The sequence below is a fragment of the Magnolia sinica genome, chromosome 18, assembly GCF_029962835.1.
Source record: "Magnolia sinica isolate HGM2019 chromosome 18, MsV1, whole genome shotgun sequence".
NCBI lineage: Eukaryota > Viridiplantae > Streptophyta > Magnoliopsida > Magnoliales > Magnoliaceae > Magnolia > Magnolia sinica.
In genome coordinates this window covers 45908916-45930834 of record NC_080590.1, presented here as the reverse complement: position 1 = coordinate 45930834, position 21919 = coordinate 45908916, and the positions used below count along the sequence as shown (strand labels likewise).

The window sequence follows — 21919 nt, the reverse complement described above, 5'->3', positions numbered from 1 at the left end:
GCTGGGATAAAACATGAAAGATGAGTGTCTCACCATTTCGACTTTCTTTCAAATAACATGGTAATAATTTTCAATGCACTTCGGTTGAGCATGAAAGACTAAACTCACCATGTTGTAGGCTTCTAGATGTTTCCACCAAGATTTTGAGAAGGGTCATGGTCGTAGAATTTTTATTTTTTTTATAGAAGTATCTGATGTTAATTAAAAGGAAAAAGGAAATGATCATTTGAGGAGCAGATAAATGATCATTCCTAATGTGTCTATTATGTGCATGAGGGACAGTCACCATGTTGTAGGTTTCTAGATGTTTCCACCGTGATTTAGAGAAGGGTCATGGTCATAGAATATTTATTTATTTATTTATTTTTATAGAAGTATATGATGTTAATTAATAGGAAAATGTATTAAGTGCACGAGGGACATGGATCCAGTGAATCATTGGTTTATAAGCTGCAGTTTTTTAGCTCAGTTTGGTGGTAGTTTTTGGTGATCTCTTTGGGATAGAGTGGGTTATTCCTAGGTCAATTGAGTTTTTTTTTTTTTTTTAATTATTTCCAGGTTTGGCACGAGCAATGTAAATGTTCAAAAGATGAATTGAAGTTACTGTGAGGGCTCCCTTTGACGATCTGGCATGAATGAAACAATAACCTTTCGGGATACTTCCTCTGTTGAGGTGTTCTTGAAAGCAAAAAGATGGATGGTCAATTGAGCAGTCTTGTAAATCTTCTTCTTCTTCATTTTATTTTATTTTTTTCCGTATGCCTTCACGGACTTTTGAAGGTTCTTGGGGATTGCAGTTTTTGTTGTATTGAGTGGATGATTTCTCTCCATCTGGTCTGTTTTTGTTTCCTTTGTTGGCTTTCAATAAATTTCAGTTACCATCTCTGCCACTGGATGTGAGCATGACATAGTCCTCCCCTTGCCTATTGTGGTTGGATTGCAGATCCTGGTTTGGTTTACCAACATCGGCATCGCTTTCATAGTCTATTTTGACATTATTGTACTGTAGCTACATGACAATTGCAATATCGTCCATCCTCACTGCTCGACCAACATGTGATATAAATGTAAGCATGTGTATTTTTGAAACTTGTCATGTTAAAATTATTTATGTGGCACATTGTTTTAATTTCTCATTGTCAGGCTTCTTTGTTTCTCTCTCGGCCAATGCGAATTATTATTTTTAAATGGTGTTGGCAGATGGAAATGATCAAAGGTTTTCAATAGACTTGTTGTACCAGACCACATCATATTATTCAATACTATCTCGAGTCCCTGAATTTTTATTTTATTTTGGATTTTGACTTTCTTACAAGACATGAAGCAAAGTGTTACAGGCAATGTAGATATGGCATGTTGATCATGTTGAGATTAGAGGCATTTAGTGTTTTTGTTCACTCAATTAATATGAAAAGAGTATTGTCATGTAGGTTGCATTGGCACAGATGGAGTACCAGCTACCACGACTGACAAAAATGTGGACTCACCTTGAGCGTCAGGCAGGAGGGAGGGTCAAGGGGATGGGTGAGAAACAAATCGAAGTGGACAAGCGTATCTTACGAACTCAGGTAAGTATCTAGCAGTGCACTCCAATTCAAAAATCATTTGTGATCTGTGCAGTTTGGAAAAAATTAGACCATTCCCCTCATATATTTGGAATTCTAAATCATTTGGTGAAATCCTTTTCAGTTGTTTGGATTTTGTAAGCATTTGAGATTGTTAACTATTAATTTGGTATTAGTTTGAATGTTAACTATTTATTTGGTATTAGTTTGCTGTTGAATCAGATGACCTTGATAGTTCATAAGCTCATAGAACAATGTCATGATGGAATTGATGTGCACTTGTCCTAATTTTTCATGTGAAAATTTGGTCGTAGTCTCCTCGCAAACACCACGGAAGATTCCAACTGTTTCTAATGCTGTCCACCCCCCTCAATGAATAGCCTTCTCTCTAAGTTGGTCCATGTATAAATGTCGAAATCCAGTTGAAATCATTCTCTAAAAAACAAGACATTATTGACATTCAACATTCCCCAAGCTTACTCACATCAGCTCTTACTTGAAATGAAGCTCTTGCAACCTCACTGCCTGAAATTATCAAATATCCCTAGATGCTCCTCTAGCTGGTAGAGATTTTTTTTCTCCCCAGATCTCCTAATTGTATCGTCATCCACCTTACCATCTTTGTTTCCTGCAGCATCAATACATGGTTCCTTTTCCTTCACAATTTCTTGTAAGATCTCTGTCCGTTGAGCCATTCCCCTTAGGTTCCAAAATATGATCTTCATTTATTATTTTAGTTTTTTATCCCCTTACATCCCTATTTACAATCTTCATGGTTTTTCTTCTTGTTGTACTTCTTAGTAATTAAGCAACAAATTAAATGACATCAGAATTACTTAACTTCTGGGTGAAACCCAATTTCTTCAACTTTTTTTTTTTGAAAGATAACAAAAATTTTATAAACAAGTGCCAAAAAGGCGAAGGAGCTATACAAACGAAGGGCAAGCAACCACCCAGACCATGAGAAAGAATAATCATTTCAATAACTAGGCCCCTTGCTTTTAAGACGGCCCACCCAAGAGAGTGGCTCAAAGTCCGAAAGCATCTCCCACTCCTTTCTTCCCAAATTACCCAAAACCCTGCCAAGAGGCAAAGACGCCAAATTTCTTTCGACCCCTTTTTGAGATCCACCCCGTGCCATGAAAAAAGAATAAGTCAATAGAGCTCGGGCAAGCCCAACTGATGTGGAAAGTGGATAGGATGCTATTCCACAAGAAGGTAGCCATTGGACAGTGCAAGAAAAGAACTCTTGGGAGAACCATTCCCTGCTCTGGAGGATATCCACAGTCAAGAATCTGTCCCGACCAACCAACCTAACAAACGCCACAACTTTCAGAGGGGCAAATAAATTTGGTATCATTAGAGTCATTAGTAGACCCACTGCTACCTTAAGAGTGAGGCATCTTGTAAAAGGACCAGACTAAGAAACATCCAGATTTGTCCATGTGCCAACACATCATGTGCTTTTCACCAATGGACGGGTGGCAAACTTTGATATGATTCAACAAAGAAGCCAACTCTGCCACCTCTTCATCAGACATGTAAAGGCAACAAGGAGGGCCCCACATGACGTTAGCACCATTTCTTGAGTAGCAATGCCCCAAAAGCACATTACGGTTCACAGATAAGCTGACACTCCTCGAGAAACGCGAGTGCCAAGGTTCCTCCCCAATCCAAATGTCTTTCCAAAAGAAGATGCTTTCTCCATCCCCAAGCATGAACTGCACCCCTTTAACAAGACTTGGTTTAACCAAAACAATCCCTTTCTAAATTGAAGAAGCCCTATACAAGGAAGAATCTTTGTGAACCAACCACCTTCGTTGCACCCATATTTACTAACAATAATATCCTTCGTCTCAAACCTCCACATCCACTTCGCCAATGCATCTTCCTCCGTCGTAAACCTCTACATCCACTTCCCCTATTCATTGCTCCCAGATTTTTAATGCCCACCCCTCACTCGTAGGTCTTGCAAACTTCGTCCCACTTAGGCAAATGGAACTTCCTTTTTTCCTCCGCCCCTTGCCACAAAGTCTCTCCTTAGCCTGTCAATTTTGTCCAAAACTGACTATGGTCACTGAAATAGAGACACGAAATACACGGGGAGATTAGATAAAGATGCTTTGATCAGAGTAATGCAACCCCCCAAAGATAGGTACCTACTCTTCCACCTAGCAAGCATTCTTTCCACCCTCTCAACTACCACATCCCATAAGCGCTTAGTCGGTTTGCCAACACAAAGAGGCAATCCAAGATACGTGGATGGAAGTCACCTGCCTTGCAGCCAAAAACCAAGGCAAGCATCGCGAGCTCCTCCTTAGGCACCTGAACTTCTAACATAACACTTTTAGTGGCATTAACTTTCAGCCCTAAAACAGCTTCAAAACACAAGATAACCATTCTCAAATTCTCCACCATGCAAAACAATAGCGTGTTGTCAGCAAATTGGAGATGTGATACCGGGGGGCTTAATTTGCTGACAGAAAAGCCACTAAAGATGCCGATTTGTTGACTACGATCCAACATTTTACTCAAAACCTCAGCCCCACCACAAAGAGGAGAGGGGATAGGGGGTCTCCTTGTCTTAAACCACGCAAACTTTGAAAGAAACTGTTTGGAGAGCATTAACCAACACCGAGAACTTGGAAGACCTCGTACATTCCTTGACCCACCTCCTCCACTCATACCCGCAACCAACCCTCCCGAGCATGTAGCCTAAAAAAGTCCATTTCACATTATCATAAGCTTTCTCTATATCCAGCTTGCACACCATGCCTCCCAGTGTTCGAAATATCAGTGTCGCGTTACGTATCGCACCCTTGGGATACAGATATGTATCGGTAATCGCACAGGATATATTGTTTGTATCGCGTAATTAATAGCACTTTTTGGGAAACATGGGAAAACATTGGGAAGGATTCTGAATTGAGTAAGGGCGGACCATACTAAACTAATAGCAGAGGAGCTAAGAGCACATAAGGAGCTGAAAGTATCTTTTAATTAGGAAAGGGGGGCTTTGAAAGGCCACTTTTCTTTAATAAAATTTCTATTTCAGATGCTATGATGATAGATAGTATTACAAAGATTCTTTGTAATAATATCTACCTGATCAAAAGGGCAACAGAGCCCCTCCGAGGTGAGGGCGTTCCTATTCTGATTCACCTCCAGATAAGGGTAGAGGAAATTCTCTAAAAACAAATGTGATCTGAAAATAGAGAACCCATCTACCCCGCTCTTATCCGTATGGAGCCATCGTCGCAGTGTACACTTATAGACTGTCCTTTGGTTGAAATTTTCAATGAAACTTTAGGGATTGTTAAAAAAGATTTTAATACACACCTTTAAATCATAACATTTAAAAAAAAAAAAAAAAAAAAAAAAAAATTAAAAAAAAGGTGCACATAATGGGCTTCCTTGGTATAGGGTCCTAAGTTATGCACTGTCTGACTAAACTAATGCAACTATACTCAAATTGAATTCAAAACATGTATGAAAGCACAACTAATTCATTCAAAAGCAAAATAAGAAGTAGAAGTTAAGAAATATACCTATGAATGATGTGACTAGCTGTAGCTTAGACCCACATAGAGTGTATGTGAAGATCATTTAATCAAACACTCCTAAATACTTTGAAATTAGTCTCATTTCACAACTGGTTGAATGAAAGGAAATTTTGAAAAAAAATAATAATATTTTAATAATTTTCTATTGCTTTTTAATTAGAAATCATTTTATTTTCCGGAATTTGAAAAAAAAAAAGTTAACAAATTAGCAGATCAAGCCTCATACATGCTTGATTTCATGTTTGGAGTGTAACATTGCAAGCGATTTGGGAGAAATTGGGGAAATTTTAAAATTTCCCCAAATCACGCTAGTTACACTCAAGTCTCGAAATCGAAGGTTGAAATCCTTGATTTTCCATGCAAAACATGAAGAATGATGGATTTTTTTTAATTTTTTTTAAAAATGATTTCACACTCATTTTATATGATTTAAATATTAAAAAAAAAGAAGAAAAAAAAGAAGAAAAAAAAGAGAGGATTAAAATGAAAAATTACTCACCGGATGAGAAACGCCTCCAAATGCAAGAAAATCTTGATTTTGATTTCAAATGTAGGTTTTTCTCCCAAATCCAAGCAAAAGACGGACCGAAATTCACCCACTAAGAGGTTAAAAGAGAAATCTGAAGAAATTTTGGAAAAAAAATAAATCAATTTTTGGCGTTTTGGAGAGGGCACGTGCGTTTCTTATGAGGTATTGACAATATCTTTTGATATCGACATATATCGTCGATACATTGTAAAAAGCTTTTAAAAAAATGTTGATATCACGCGATATATTGTGATATCGTCAATATTTAGGAACAAGTTTTTTTTTTTTTTTGTTATTACCCACCGATTTCGTATCGCTGACATGCGATATCGATAATATTGGCCAATATTATCAATATTGCAAACACTATTCCTCCCAATCTTTGCTTGAACCTAGCATCAATGCACTCCTGGGTGATGAGTAAACTGTCAATGATTTGTTTTCCCTCAATAAAAGCCCCTTGATTGTTGGAAATGACCCCCTAAAACGCCCATTTGAATCTTGTGGCTAGCACCTTTGCAAGAATTTAAATGCTCCCGATCTAACTAATGGGTCGATAGTCTTTTAGGTTTTCTACTCCAGGGATTTTTGGAATAAGCGCTATGAATGAAGCCCTTATTTCCTTGGATAGTCTTCCCTGGGAATAAAATCCCCTCATGAATTCCAAAACATCCCCTTTAACTATCTTCCAAAAAATTTGGAAGAAAGCTAATGGCAACCCATTTGGACTAGGTGTTCTCTCATCAAAGCATCCATAGCTTTCTTGACTTCATCTTCAAAGAAGGTCTTCTCAAGCGATTCAGTGACCTTTGAAGATATAACATTGAAGTGCAAATTTTCCAAAGAAGACCTCTTCCAACCTTCATCAGTGAGCAAATCTTCATAAAAGCTAACAATCGCATTGCACTCATTATCTTTTTCATCAAACCTATCCCCCTCCACCACCACACTACACACTTTATTGCATCTATCTCATGCACTTGCTATGTTGTCGAAAAAATTTGTATTTTAATCCCCCTCTTTAAGCCAAGTGGCCCGAGACACGTTGTCTCCATTTGAGTTCCTCCTCCTTGATAATATTAGCATAATCTAGCCCGAGCTTTCCACGAAGATATTTCTCATCCTTTGTAACCTCCATATGTTCCACTTTAATGTCCAACTGATGCATTTGATTCAACATTCCTTTGGTTTCATTGTACCTTTTTCCAGGGAATAATTTTACCCGTCTTGAGAAAGTTGACATACTTATCGTGCTGTGCTTTTCCCCTTGAAGATTTTTGTAAGTGAATTTGGTTCCACACACACACACACACACATCATGGATGGTTGTTGAATCCCTTGGCCAAATTCAACTCATCACAAAAGGCATCCTTCTTAAAGGGCCCGTACACGGTCGTAAGCATCCATTGGAACCCATCAGATACCCCTAACAACAAAAACTGTCAAAGAATACCTGCCACCCAACAAAGAATTCTTCTTCCACATATTTGAATCCCAAGCCACAAAAATGCCCCCAGCAGACCCAATCGACTCAACAAACACCCAATCCTTCCCATTCAAGCCCCAAACAAACTCTAATAATCCAAACTAAAAAACAGAAAGCTTTGTTTCTTGAAAACATAACACCTGCACCTTTGCCCTTCTGCAAACATCCCGAACTTAGATTCTCTCATCTCTGGAACCTAAGCCCCTCACATTCTAGGACAGGATCCTCATTTGGACAAGGATCTTGCCCTGCACCCCATTCTAACTCCATCCTCAGAAGAAATCGAAGAATGAAGATGTTTCAATTCTCTTTTGCTACATGAAGGTCTTTGGAGTTGCCTTGGGGATACAACAAGCTGCCCCCTTCCACCATGAGCCTCCACGAACTACAAAAGATCATAATAATCTTTGTCTCCATCACCAAAAGTAACCCCAACTAGCTTGCCCCACGTGCATCAATTCCCTCCTGACCTACCACTTGCCTTCCACTAATTCCACTTAGCTTCTAATGTTGACGTCAACCCGAAACGAAGAAGCTTCAACCTACGAAATCGAGGCCTCTTCTCCTCTATTCATTACCACCGCACATTAAGAAGATATGTTCAACACTTCCCATGCTTCCTGCTATCCAATCCTTCATTTGATAGCTCTGTTGCGATAACCCTTGGTGTTGCCTCAAGGAGATTCAATTTGCACCAACCTTCTGAAGTTTGTGTGCTCTTCAATAAGAACCAGAGCTAGAGAATCATCAACTGTAGGAAGCTCGTCATCCATATCAATTTCCAAAGGGGTCGGACAACCAATCTCCATCATGAGTGTAGGCTCGAAAGATGACTTCATACCATGTAGCTCTAGAATTTTTTTTAAAAAAAAAAAGTCTCTTGAGTAGGTATATAAGTCGTTGAGGCACACCCCATCACTTAAGGGAGAAACCATACGTGCGAATTCCGATCATAAAGTCACACTTGTGGACTGAGGCACTTGTGTCTCCAAAGTGTAATTCAAACTTTCGAACCTCGCCAAACCCAATCCTTCGAGATACGTGTCTAGCAAAGGCGAAGCCTACAGCTCCAAACCTAACAAAATCAGAGGCTTGGCGTCTAAGATGCCAACTGAGCATTCAAAAGGTGCCCAAACCAACAAGTCAGGATACCGAGCCTTGTTCTAAACCGTCAATCTTTCGTGACCATCCATCACATGTGGCCCAACCTCCATTTGATCGTTAGCCTCTCCTCCACACGTGGTTGATGATCGCCACGTGTCTAAACCCCTCTCCAGTGCCCCGTGAGAGATGGGAAGTTGTACACCGTCATCGCTAGGCAATGTAAGTCCCCCATTACTAGCCTCCCCACATCGATAAAATCCACTTCCAATGCTTTCAGCATGTTGATGGGGTGTCACTCTTACTCTCTCTCTCCACTAAGATAGGGATCCTGACTTCCCCAACCACCATGAAGACTCTATCCAGCATTGGAACCATCTACTTTCTCATCACCTGCAACGAGTGTTCGAAGTATCAATATCGCTACAAGTTTCGCTAGCTAGGGATATGGAAATAATATTGATATCGCTGATCGTATCACTGATAACTGAAAATGTGGGGAAAATGAGGAAAACTGTGGAATTTTTAAGTGAAACTTTAGGAGATGCTAAAATACATATTTGCATATATATATTCTTTTGCAAACAGAATGCGTACCAAATAAGTTTCCATTTAATGGGGGCCTAAAAGCATTTGATGTTGTGAGAAATCAATCCAACCATCCAACCATCCAACCTTCCATCGATATTTCAGAATATCAACAACACATGATATTTTGCCAAGAAATCATTGACAACTGAAAACAAAACAAAAGGTTGTGGTCTCGATATTGCCCATGTTATGATAACGATAGTGTCGCGATATCATCGACATTATCACTGACAAATTGAACAATGCATACAACCATGCGCCTATAAAATTTTTGAAATGGAATTTTTTTAATAAACAATTTTTTGGCGATATCGATACATTGGCGATATTATTGAAATATCACCGATACACTGGTGATACAAGCGACGCCTGAAATTTATACAGTCGAAAATATTGGTGATATCGATACGTTGGCAATATAAGCGAAAACTAGAATTTACACAATTGAAAATATTGGCAATACATTGGTTATATCGATACAATGTTATCGCTATTGTCGAGCTAGAGATACAGATAATATTGGGGATATTTCGATAATATTGAGGAAACTTCAAACAATGTCCGTGGCTTGGCCCATCTCACCTCATCGCTCTTCTCCATCACCAGATCCAACTCCATTAGTTGTGCCCAAAAGAAGAGACAATCATCAAAAAGGTTTTGAGGAAGAACAGTTCAAATGGGATGTTGGAGAGTTTGAACCACTCATCTTCCCATCCAAAGGTTGATCTGTTAACCCATCTGGCCAAACTGACGATCGGATCCTTCCGCCATAGAGCCACTTCCATAAGAACCTTATCAATATTCGCCTCCTGACTCATAGAGAGAAGCATAACTCGCTACTTAATAGGCATTTTATGTGGAATAGGGTCTCGTCCACACCCCCTTTTCACAATCATTCATCTTTTAGCTACCTTGATCGAAGACCCATCCGCCGTCATTATCAGACTCCATTAGAGAGCCTCCAATGTTGAGATAATGATGGTCGGAAGGAATCTCACCACTGGGTCACCGCCACGCTCCTCCGATAGCCATCTCACCACCCTCCCCCACAACTCCTCCCCATCCCCTCTTCTACTATGATCTTCCCCCCACTCGTTGCCTTTAGCTCCCCTCTAGTTCAGTAACACCACATCTCGAAATGAGACCCCTATCCTAGCTACCCCTCCCTTCATCGGCCCCACCTCATGCCCTGCTTGTTCAACCCCTATCTTCGCCCTCATCCCAACCTCTTGCCATTTCATCAATTCCTTATTTGCAATTTGTTGGTTCACCGAATCGGGCTTGTATTTTGCCCTCTAAACAATTAGCTTCGATCGTTCAAAGCGTATGCCATTCATATTCTTCAAGACCAACTCCACATCCTTCGAGTTCTCCAAGTGGACAAAAGTGTAACCCCTCAACTCGCCCGATCCCTTCCTTCAAGGTTTAATGACCTAAGCTACTTTTTTAAATCGTCCAAATACTCACTTGAAATTCAGATCCGTCCAAACTGTTGAAAAATTCTCAACAAACGGGGTGGGGAGCATTGGAATGGGTCCTAGAGTTCCCGGTGTTGGAAGCTTCTTTCCCACCCACCATCTGGTCCTCTTCGGGCATTGAGACCTCTCCCACTGGCCCTCTAGAGACCACTTGAAGACCCCCCCTAAAATCCTATTGGATGTTTCCCTTGTGACTTCTCCTTCTCTGCCTGACTTGCTTCTGCCCTAGGCCCCTTGGGGTTGTTGTTATCCTTTAAGCTTCAAGGTTGTCCTGTCTTCGACCCCTTTGACACATCCCTCTGACCCGACTTTCTTTTGTCGTTGCTACTTCTCTGAATATAGATTTTCTCCCGCACTTCTAGACTCTAGGATCTGCTTCTTCCCCTCCCCTTCGATTGCCTTCACTCGTCGTCCTTGAATCATGACAGCGCTCTAGTGCTTCTGCTCTTAAAGTCTCTCTCGCCGTCGCCGTCTCTCATCTTTTGAGCATTCAACCTTTTTTGCTTGTATTGAATAAGTTAATGCCTCTATTGGATTGGTGGCTACTCTAATAGTTGGATGCTTGCAAAAAGAACATTCCACCAAACCTGTCCAATTTCTTCTTCCCTATGCAGAAAGTTATAGAACCTTTCCACTGATATAAGTCACAAGAAAAAAGGAATAAAAGAAGATAAGGAAGTTGATTTCTTTGACTTCAGGGTTGAAACCCGATTTCCTCGACTTCCCTACATAGAAAGGAATTGACCCTTCCGCATGTATAGGTGTCACAAAATAAAAGGAATAAAAGAAGATAAAGAAGAGGGAGGGAGGGAGGAAGGTAGGGAGACAGCTAAGCTCTCTTTTATTAACAAGAATAACACATTTACTAAAATACCCCTACGTAAAAAAGGTCATAAGCCAATGAGTTAGACTGTTTACCATTCATACATCCAACAATAGTGATCTCCTTATTTACAGTAGGTTCTCTAATAACTAATCGTTATGCCATGTTGGCCCGAGGAATTACGCTATTAAAGAATATTATATGCTACTTTATGTTTTGGAAGCCACTAGTTAGACCTGACCTGATTGATTTTACACCCACTTTCTGTTTTAGGAATTTTTGCACTATTTCAATTCCCTATGATAGAGTAAATTAGGTAAATTAGGGTAATTTCCTGAATTAAGATTATCTTTTATATTTTGTTAATAAGTGTATCTATTAGGATCTCCTATAGATCTCTATAGGATCTCCCATTTCTTCTATATATTCTTCTCATTGTTAATGGAATAGATACAATGCATTTTCCAGTGTAGTAGTCTCTTGTTGTTTAACATAGTATCAGAGCTCACAATTTGGGGCCTTTGATTGCCACCCAACGTCAACACCATCAGCATCATCAAAACCAATCACTGCCACTGATCTCTCTCTCTTCCTTCTCATTGCTGGTAGTCACACTGATGTCGTTGCCGGCAGCCAACTCCTTTGCTTTCATCATCGCTGCCCTCCTCGCCGCTGCAGCAACAGCCACTTGTTTTCCTCGACACAATTAGTGGGCCACTTCTGTTTACAAAACCCTAGCCCCTTCTCCCTTCCCATTCCCCTTCTTCATTTTAGCATCACTGGTAATGGAGGCACTGCCACCGTCACTGCTGCCCATCTGCCACCCCCATTCCATTGCAAGAACCCTGTTTTGCAGCGTCAACCTCATCCACCATTGCCGGGCCTCATCTCTATTCATGTGTCAGGTCTCCACATCATCATCAACACCATTGTTTCTAGCTCCGCTGACTACTGTCTTCCGATCATAGCCACCTCTGCCGCTTGCCCACTTACCATTTTCTTTCCCCAACAAGCTTCGCGCAACGGATTTTCAGCTTGCTGGCTGAAAAGCATTCATAATAAAACGTGCTAGCGCCTTACTGATGCGGGCATTTTGTGTGATAAGTGGTTTTCAGCTTCAAAACTACTGATTGGCTAGTTTGTTTTACATAATAAGCGTTCAAGCTAGCAAGCAAGCTTCAAAACGTATGCGCACTCTAGCCCATTTTCCTATAGGCTTTGAAGCAGACAAGCAATGGCTGTTGAAAAGCCGTTGCGCACTAGCATGCTCAGTAATTATTTTAGCATTGCTTTAGAGTTGTGCGCACTAGCATGCATATACGTTTTTCAGCTGGATAGGCAAACACCCTACAGTGGTCTGGTGAAGTGGTGACAAATAGGATTTTCTTATTTGGAAGAGGCTTGTGACATCACATGGTCCCCTTTGGTTCCACTATCTCGTGCAAACCAAGGCCTCCATTTGTATGGATTTGGCACAGCATGACACCATATGCATCCTAATGCACGTGGAGCCAATAGCCAATCCATTCAAATGGAGGCCTTGGTTTGTACAAGATAGTGGAACCAAAGGGGAAATAATTAATTTGTCTCTTGCTTGTGATTATAATCTTTTTTTGGTTCATATCTGAAAAGAGATGCTGTGTCTTGGTACATTGGAATTGGATTATATTACATATATGTTGAAGCATTTCATACTAAAGAAATATGATTTTGTGTGTGTGAAGTTTCTATTGCCTCTGTTAATGCTCATCTATAACTATGTTGTGCCATTCCCAACTCTTTGGCCTCAACAGATTGGTGTTTTAAGAAAAGAGTTGGAATCTGTTCGACAACATCGAAAGCAGTATCGCACCCGCCGTTTATCTGTACCAGTCCCTGTAGTGTCTTTGGTAAGCAGAAATGTGGACCATTTGACATTACGTTGGAGTCATGAAACTAGTGATCCTTGATGTATGATGCATTGTGAAATATTTCAGGTTGGATACACAAATGCTGGAAAGAGTACGCTCCTGAATCGGTTGACTGGAGCCAATGTACTAGCAGAGGATCGACTGTTTGCAACACTGGATCCGACTACAAGAAGAGTTCAGGTCAATTAATCTTTTTAAAGAATCCTTGGAGTGAGAAGCTTCTTGCGAAATCACCTCATTTAGAAGTTATTGCTGGAGGTAGATTCAAAAGAAAAAGGGCTTGCGATATAGGTGGCAAGTTATCACTTAATTCTAGAATCAATGCAGCACCTGTTAGTGTTGTTGGAATGCGGATATTTCCTCATGTAATTTTGCATTTGGATTCTCAATGGAAAAGTAAGTTCAAAATTATCATAGAGGTCATGCTTTTGTTTCTAAATTCAAGTCGAACTATGAAGTACTAGCCATTCACCTGGTGATTCATCGTAAAACAATCTGAACTGTCAATGTTCCAAACCAATCTGTCTCTAACCGCCAAAGACAGCCATGGCCATGCAGGAGATTCATTAGGCAGGAAAACTGATCAGCTTCTCATCAAATAAAACTGGGGAGCAGAGAGCACCTGATCACCCATGTGGGATACACACTGGGAGATGAAAGTCCTTCCTCCAATCCCACTCTGAGTAGCCAGGGATCTATGCTTCCAGGCAGAATTATTTATATATGTATTTATATGTCATAAAATTTGTAACTATGCCTTGTAGAGATTTGAGCCAATCCCAAGCCTGAGTAAAGAAGGGTTGATGTCAGGTAGGGAGCCTGTCATTGAAATTTTGCCATGCAATCACGAGAAAAAGAAGCCAACCCCAAATGATTGGGACAAGGCTATGATGTTGATATTACATATACCACAAAGAAGCATATGATGTAGATATGTAATTAATATGTTATAAATTTTCCTTAGAATTTGCAAAACTTAAGTGGTTTGGGAAAAAATATGAATTGACTTTAGTAAACCTATGATACTTCCTGGTTTTCTGAAATGTCCAATCTGCATGCTAGACAAGCTCAAATTCTGGTGTGGTAGTGGTTGTAGATTGTAAAACGAACGGCAGATAAAATACTTTCTTGGCTTGTAGAGGAATTATAGAACAAGAAGGTATTTAATGAAATATCAGTAGAAAAGGATAAAGATACCCTTAAGGCAATAATAAGTGGGGATATCTGCATCAATTAAGACATCATTAGTACTAGAATTTTAAAACCTCGACCAAATGAGGTTAGAGACCAGCGTGTGTGTGTGTGTGTGTGTGTGTGTGTGTGTGTGTGTGTGTGTGTGTGTGTAGCCCAATGCTCAGCTACGCACCAATTCTCACGAGTTCTCATGAGAACTTTTTGAGAACTCATCACATGTGATGTGAGCCCAAAATCTGAACAGTCCACGTGATGCAGCACCCTATGAAACCCCCATGGCCCAACTTTTACCTTGATCCAAAACTTTGGTGTGCCATCGCAAAAGAAAACAATTTCCTCCCTTGATTTGCATCTCTCTTTTCTATGGCCCACCAGAGTTTTGGATCATGGTGAAAATTGGTCCCTAGGGGTTTCATGGGGTGCCACATCACATGAACCGTTCGGATTTTAGGCCCATGACACGTGTGCAAAGGTCGCAGGTGAGCATGATAAGGACATCATGTCACGTACACCCTTACGTACGTATCAGAGGAGGAAGAAGGTCCTGCCGATTTCCCTGTGGCTAGGCGAGTACCTGTGATCGTGTTGAAGACCTCATGTGCATGTGCGAGCATTTGGAACAATGTTGTCGAATCGCATATGCGTTCATGTGCGATCGCACACAATCACATATGTGATCACTTTTCTTTTCTTTTCTTTTCTTTTTTTGAAAAATTAAAAAATATGTCTTAGGGAAAAATTCAAAAAATTGTAAAAAAAGAAAAAAGAAAAAAAAAGAAACTGAGGAGAACTTTTCTAAGTTCATAGATAACTAATTTTACATATTTAAAATACATTTGAAAGAAATAAAATCAATTAAACAATGAATTAAACATCAAGTCATCCACATTTAACAATATAGTTAACAAGAAGTAACAACAAAATCAACAAGCTATTTATTTATTATGGTAGAAAATCAACAAGATGTCTTCCTTGAAACTTAAAAGTGCTTGAATCTTGATCTTCCAACTTCCAAGAGAGAGAGAGAGAGAGAGAGAGAGATCACTTGGAAGTAGGAAATACAAGAGAGAGGGAGATTAAGACCACTTGTAATTAAGAAATGTAAGAGAAAAATAGAGTAAGAGAGTTTTGGAGTGAGAATATTGCAAATAGAGGAGATTTGGAAGCCTTTTTATAGACAAAATGTTTTTTTTTTTGGCAAAAAAATAAAATTAAAAATTCAATGTGCCATGGCCAATATGCGATCGCATATGCTGTATGCGTCGCATACATCGCATATGCAACATATGTGATCGCATGTGCCAGATCGCATATGCCATGATCGCATATGCGATCTGCATATGGATATGTGCATATGCGATCGCACATGACAACAATGATTTGGAAGACCCCACACTGAGAAGATGCACATGAGCTACTTTATGGAGTGATCCTGACCGTTGGATCGGAAGGACACGACGATCGGGTCATTGGATTGCATGGATCACATGATCGGGTCGTTGATTGTTGATCGTCCACATCAATTTTAGACTTTATCATATTTTATGATTTAGTTTTTTTATTATTTTATATTTGGATACATTATGAGTGTTTTAGTTGATTTTATTTAGACTAGGGCTATTTTCGTTAAAGTTCACAAGACGGGGATTTTTGTAATTTTTGAAACTTCTTGAATCTATAAAAAGAGGAGGACGTGTGACCTCTCCCTCATTGAATTTCGTGATAATATATATAAATTTTTTTATTTTTATTTTTTTTAGAGAGGGAGAGAGGCTCTTGTTTTCTTCTCCTATCTTCATGTGATTTGAAGATACTTCTATGCAATTTAGAAGGAAGATTGGTGCGAGGCTAATCTTCATCAACAGAGGTACGATGTCTCAATCTATCCCCACACCATTTTCTTTTTTCTTCCCCATCCAGGTATTTCCTTCAGATTCTTAATTCTCCCATCACAAATCTTCGTCTTCTCCCAAACCCAACTTTCCCATACCCATCCGCAATCCAAACCCCAACCCTAAACCTAAAATTTCCAATTTACCTACTTTCCCAAATTACCCAAACCCTAATTTTCACCCTATGTTGTATTAGGTTTCCTATTTTGAAATAGACTATACCCTATGCTAATTAGATGTCTCTACATCCATTAGATCCTAGTTTCTTTTTATTTAATAATCTTGAGTTACAATGTTGGTAGCTTAAGCTAGGATTATGCATGGTTTTCTTTTGATTTTCATGATATTTGTGATGATTATAACAATGTTTATGTTTTTTTGTTAAATATCTTAATTTGGCTATTCGATGGCACATGTTACTTAGTTCATGCATCAGTCCTGCATTAGAGCATCTCTCTCTCTCTCTCTCTCTCTCTCTCTCTCTCTCTATATATATATATATATATATATATATATATATAATCATGACCTGTACTCAAAAACTAAACTTCGTAACCACTATACTACTTGTAGATTACTCCTTAAATGCTTTCATTTTTATAATTTTTCTTAAGTAGAGTTCTAGGCTGGAATGGATCTGAAGAGGTCTCCTTGGGTGGACCGGCAGCTGGGGTCCAGTCCGGGTTTTAAAACATTGATTAGCATTACATCCTTACCCGAAACTCATAGTGAAGGTTTATATGAGTTCTTCGGTCCCTCTTAATTCCAATTGCCTTCTGAGCATCTTGCTGGCAGAAACTTTGTTGAATCCAGTTGGCATCATATCCTTTGGTTATGGAATGTTCCTGCTGTATTTCCTATTTGTGCAGTGTATGGTAGTCTGCTTTTCTTGCCAGAATTATTGTAGCAGTACATTCTTTATGCCTTCTTTTCTCCCCTAATTTCTTCTTTTGCTGGCATCCTGTACAGATCAATAATGGGAAGGAGTTTCTCCTAACAGATACTGTTGGATTCATCCAGAAGCTACCAACTACACTTGTAAGCTCTTCTAGAACTTCAAAATCTGCCAATTATACTTGTATGTTTGGGTTCATATCTAAACTTGGCTGATTTGGTTTGGCATGGACGCTCTAAAATAAGAGCTTCTATTGGATACTCAACAAATCAATCATAGGAATATGAAGCCATTGAATTCTCACCAGTATTGTTAAACCGGTTGTTGCTACAGGTTGCTGCATTCAGAGCAACACTGGAGGAAATATCAGAGTCCTCGCTTTTGGTGCATGTTGTGGATATCAGGTACAATTTTTTATGAGCCTGTTGATGACCTGTATTCAGGTAACAAAATAGCACATACCAAGGTTTAAAGTATCATCTGAAGTCAGTACATATCGCCTGATATGTAGCAGTATCAAGATGAACAATACGGGTGTATCAGCCCTGTATTGTCCTGAAACAGCCCGCAGGGCGATACGTAATGGTATCGATGGTGAACGATATGTTATGTAACACACCCATTTCAAACCTTGTTATATGGTTCTTTTGCATTCTGATTGGTCATGTTTACTTATAATCTGTTTTGTAACCAAGTTCAGCCATCCACTAGCTCAGCAACAGCTTGATGCTGTCGACAAAGTTCTGTCTGAACTAGATGTTGCATCAATTCCGAAGCTAATGGTTTGGAACAAGGTATGTCTTGATATATTTTCCTTTGTTGTTCTTTCTTCAATTTGTTTGGTCCAGCAATACTTTATTTTCTTTTTCCTCTGTTTGAGACACTGCATTAGATGTATGATAACAGTTACATCTCTTTGTTTGTGGGATAAATTTAGGGACAAGCACATGGCATTATTGTTCTTTTGTTGAGAAATGTGGAAATGCGAATATCCCCATGTACTGCTCTTTTTAGTTCGGCAATCATTCCATTTTAACATTAATGTCCTGTACTATGGTGCTGAGATGCTTGTACATGCAAGTGTATCATGTGACAATTGAATGCTAATACTGGTACCTGATACCTGTGGGATATATTTAGGCTATGTTTTGAACATATCATATTGTATTAGGCCTTTTTTTTTTCTTCTACATCTTAATGATTCCTTGTATGCAACTCATAATACATTCATTCATGCATACACACGTATTTATGCATATTTGTACAATGTTTCAAAAGTTCTCACTGTAGATAGATTAATTGTTTCATTGAATCTAACATGATAGAAAGGCAATGCCTTGTTCAATAAAACTAATAGTTAATAAAACAGGTCATATGTTTTAAGTAAAAATCATATAATTAAATATAAATAGAATGCTAAAAATTGGATCCCTGTATCTGTTTATGTGTCTGGGATTCTAAGAAATACAGTCATTTCACAATTGCTGCTTATCTATATCCGTATCCGGGTATCATAGGGCCAATAATGTCAACCTGTGCTGATTTCAGAAATGTATGATACAAAAAATGACAGCATTGTCTAATGTAGAAATTAACTGTTGTCAAGGTTGGACATCGCATCATTGCTCACAGCTTATTGCAGGTTGATAAAGCTAGTGATCCTCACAAAATCAAAATGGAAGCAGAGAAAAGAGGAGATATTGTTTGCATGTCAGCTCTAAATGGTGATGGACTACAGGATTTCTGCAATGCTGTTCAAGAAAAACTGAAAGTATGGGTTAGATTTCTAAGTTGTTTCCCTAACAATAGCTAGTTTTTGTTAGTTGTTGACTTGAAGAGTACTTTTCCACCAGTAAATTCTTAAGAACTTGCTTTATAACAGGACTCTATGGTATGGGTGGAAGCTTTGGTCCCATATGAGAAGGGGGAACTCCTCAATACCATACATCAGGTTGGAATGGTACAGGAAACTGTGAGTATCATTCCTGAACAAGTGGAACTATGCAAACTTGGTTTCTCTAGTGTCTGGAAAGGGATAACTAAATGTTTCTTTGTTGTCAAATAACTGTTTTAGTGAACATGCACATGTGCCATCATGCATTTTTTTTTAAAAATATTTTTATGGGCAACATCACGCTCTCATGCTGGTGGTTGGGTGAAGTGCTGATAACTCGTGTCTCTAATATGAGTATTGTGAACTTGGCATCTTTAATTAAGAGATTACTGTACATCTTCCTATACCATTATTGTTTTCTCTAGGGCACTATTTATGATGTAAATCATGAGGTTTTCTAGCCTCAAATGCACCTATACACGCATCCACATGTGCCAACCTGGCATGCTGTAGAATATTTGATCAGTGCATCAGCTGAGGTACCATGAACCAATGAAAAAAAATTAGGCCAGCAAGCTATCAAGTAGGATACACATATGCAAAAACACTGAACAGGGTAAAAGAACTTGCAAGCAGTCTCAGCCATGGGAGTGTTCTCTAGAGTTTTAGTTCTCTTCCTGGATTGGGCCCCGTAATTTTGTTCGTTGGGTTTGCGGCAGCCTCCTTGTAGCTTTTGGCTTTCTTTTGTTTCTGTTGTTTTTTCCGTGTTTTGTGCTTCTTTCTTTTTTGTGTGTTGTCCTTGTGTTGTTTGCTTTTTCAACAAAATTCTCATCTTTCAAATTATTTTTTCTTAGACTGTCTACTATTTTTGTAGTTTGAGAGAAGAAAAAGAAAAAAGAAAAGGAAAAGGAAAAGAAAACGCAGAGGAGGAGATATAGAAAGAAATAAGGGAGGATTTGATAGCTCTCACCTTCCAATAAACCTTCATTTATAATAAACCTGGATTACAAGATGATAAGGTAGAATTAACTACAATGTAATCAAAAGAAGAGCTTTGCTAAGCACACGCATGCGTGCAATAAAGCTTGTTTACACGCCATATGTGCCAGTATGGCACATAGGTGCGAGATCCAATCAATCCATCAGGTTGGTCCGACCTTGTACATGATTTCTTGAAAATAAATCAGGTCCATCCATCACTTCAGCCCCAATATCAGAAACAAATGGATGGAGTGGAAAACTTCAGCCAAGTTTTTTCAGAGCCATGCATTTGTTTTGCTAACTGTGGCCCACCTACCCAGTGGATCAACCCAATTCTTGAGCTAGGGCATCAATATAGTGCTGCCGTTCTGATGGATGGATTGGATCTCAGATCTATTGTGCCTGCTGGCACATGTGTGACATGTACATGAGCTTTATTGTGTGCCTGGCAAAGCTATAAAAATAAATAAAAAAAGATATTCCCACAATATGGTGCTCTTACGTACACCACGAACTGTGTACACTAACAACTCCCCCTCAAGCTGGTGCATGTATGTCATGCATTCCAAGCTTACCAGTAATATTCTTCAAGTGAAGGGACGAAGATGCCTTTTGAGTCTTAAAAGTTTAAAAGTAAAGTGCAGTGTACGGCCTAGAGTTATACCTGGAATTTCCTCATTCCCTGTTTGTTCTTGACCTTCCCTCTCTAAACTTTTTTGCTCCCAGTTTTCTCCTATTTATGTCAGTAGTAAGCTGGGTTCAACTTAAAATCCGATGACATCTAATCTGTAACTATTAAGTACTATTTGCTTCTGCAGGGGCTCATATCCCCTTCACTCTGTTTGCTATTTCCAGTCCTGAATAGTCAAATCTTTCTCTTTCCTTTTGCTTTTTATAGTCCCAAATAGCCAAATCCTCGGCTTCTAATGATATACTTATAACATTGGTAGGAAGAGTTGCATATAAGTATGCTAGAGGAACTATGGGATCATCGAGGTGAGAATATGCACAACATACACAGGTTTTCAGTTTGCCCCAGTGGAGCCCATGGTTCACTGATCCACTTCATTGCTATGTTAGGATTCATTGTCAATTGATCATGCCCTGTAAATATCATCAATAGGACAATCCCAACCTTTCAATTTGTAGCCTGCAAATAGACAGTTAGAAATGCAGCATCTGTTCACATTCAACTGAAAAAGGCCCAATATTGGTGGCTAGAATCATTTTCTCTGGGAGATTTCAAGGGAATAATCTATCCTCACTGGACCTCAACAGACCAATGCAATGGATCGCAAAACCATGGGCTCCACTAGTGCAAACGGATTTTTTTTTTTTTTTTAACACCCCACATGGGCACTCAAACCCATGACCTCAGTGTTGAAATGCACAGTCTACCACTGAGCCATGACGCGTGAGTAGGGACCCCACTTGTACAAACTGAAAACCTGAACATACACTGCATATTATTTGCCTCAAGGATCATATAATTCCCTCGTTGTTGACATGATTTCTTCTTTTTCAGGAATATATGGAGAATGGGACTTTGGTTAAAGCATACGTGCCGCTTCCACTTGCAAGACTGCTCACACCTATGAGGCAACTCTGTAAATCATAACCAACATGGTTCTGTAGCGTACCAACTGTATAGATAGTTTCAGGTGTTGTAAAACTATAACTGTCATTTTCCAATTTGAAAAACTGATGTATTCAGTTTACCTTTGCCTCCTCCTGTACATGTTTTAGTATTGTGTACGGTTCGAATCTTACTTCAATTTCCGTCAATTTGTTATGGAAAATTTGACCAAATGCTAGAGAAATCTTAATGCATGCGATCAACCATATAGAACAACAATCTTACAATGGAAGATCAAATATTTTGCATCTAAAATTCAGGTAATTTCTTAATTTATTCTATCCATCTTTCTTTAAACAATTTCCATAATATAAAATTCAGTAAAAATCATGGTTTATGGCTCAGACAAGTCCAATTCTATTTGTCCGAGTTGACTCGGATTTGGTAGTACTCAATCCATCCAAGTCGACCCAGATTCAGTAGTACCGATCTTGTTTGATA

At 39.1% G+C, this 21919-nt stretch overlaps 1 protein-coding gene across 4 annotated transcripts in view; it reads left to right on the top strand.

Annotated features, from left to right (window-relative positions):
* Positions 1-21598, top strand: part of LOC131233997 (uncharacterized) — a 41934-nt gene extending 20336 nt beyond the window's left edge. Inside the window, exons 5-13 of one of the 4 annotated variants that reach the window (XM_058230939.1) lie at positions 1431-1568; positions 12930-13025; positions 13113-13226; positions 17102-17170; positions 17361-17431; positions 17728-17821; positions 18634-18798; positions 18910-18999; positions 21368-21598. In XM_058230939.1, coding sequence (XP_058086922.1) covers positions 1431-1568; positions 12930-13025; positions 13113-13226; positions 17102-17170; positions 17361-17431; positions 17728-17821; positions 18634-18798; positions 18910-18999; positions 21368-21460 — 930 coding nt within the window. In that variant the 3' untranslated portion in view covers positions 21461-21598. Of the gene's footprint in view, positions 1-1430; positions 1569-12929; positions 13026-13112; positions 13227-17101; positions 17171-17360; positions 17432-17727; positions 17822-18633; positions 18800-18909; positions 19000-21367 lie in introns of those variants that run through there. The other 3 variants (XM_058230940.1, XM_058230941.1, XM_058230942.1) reach the window with 3 other exon arrangements.
* Positions 21599-21919: the final 321 nt, after the last annotated feature.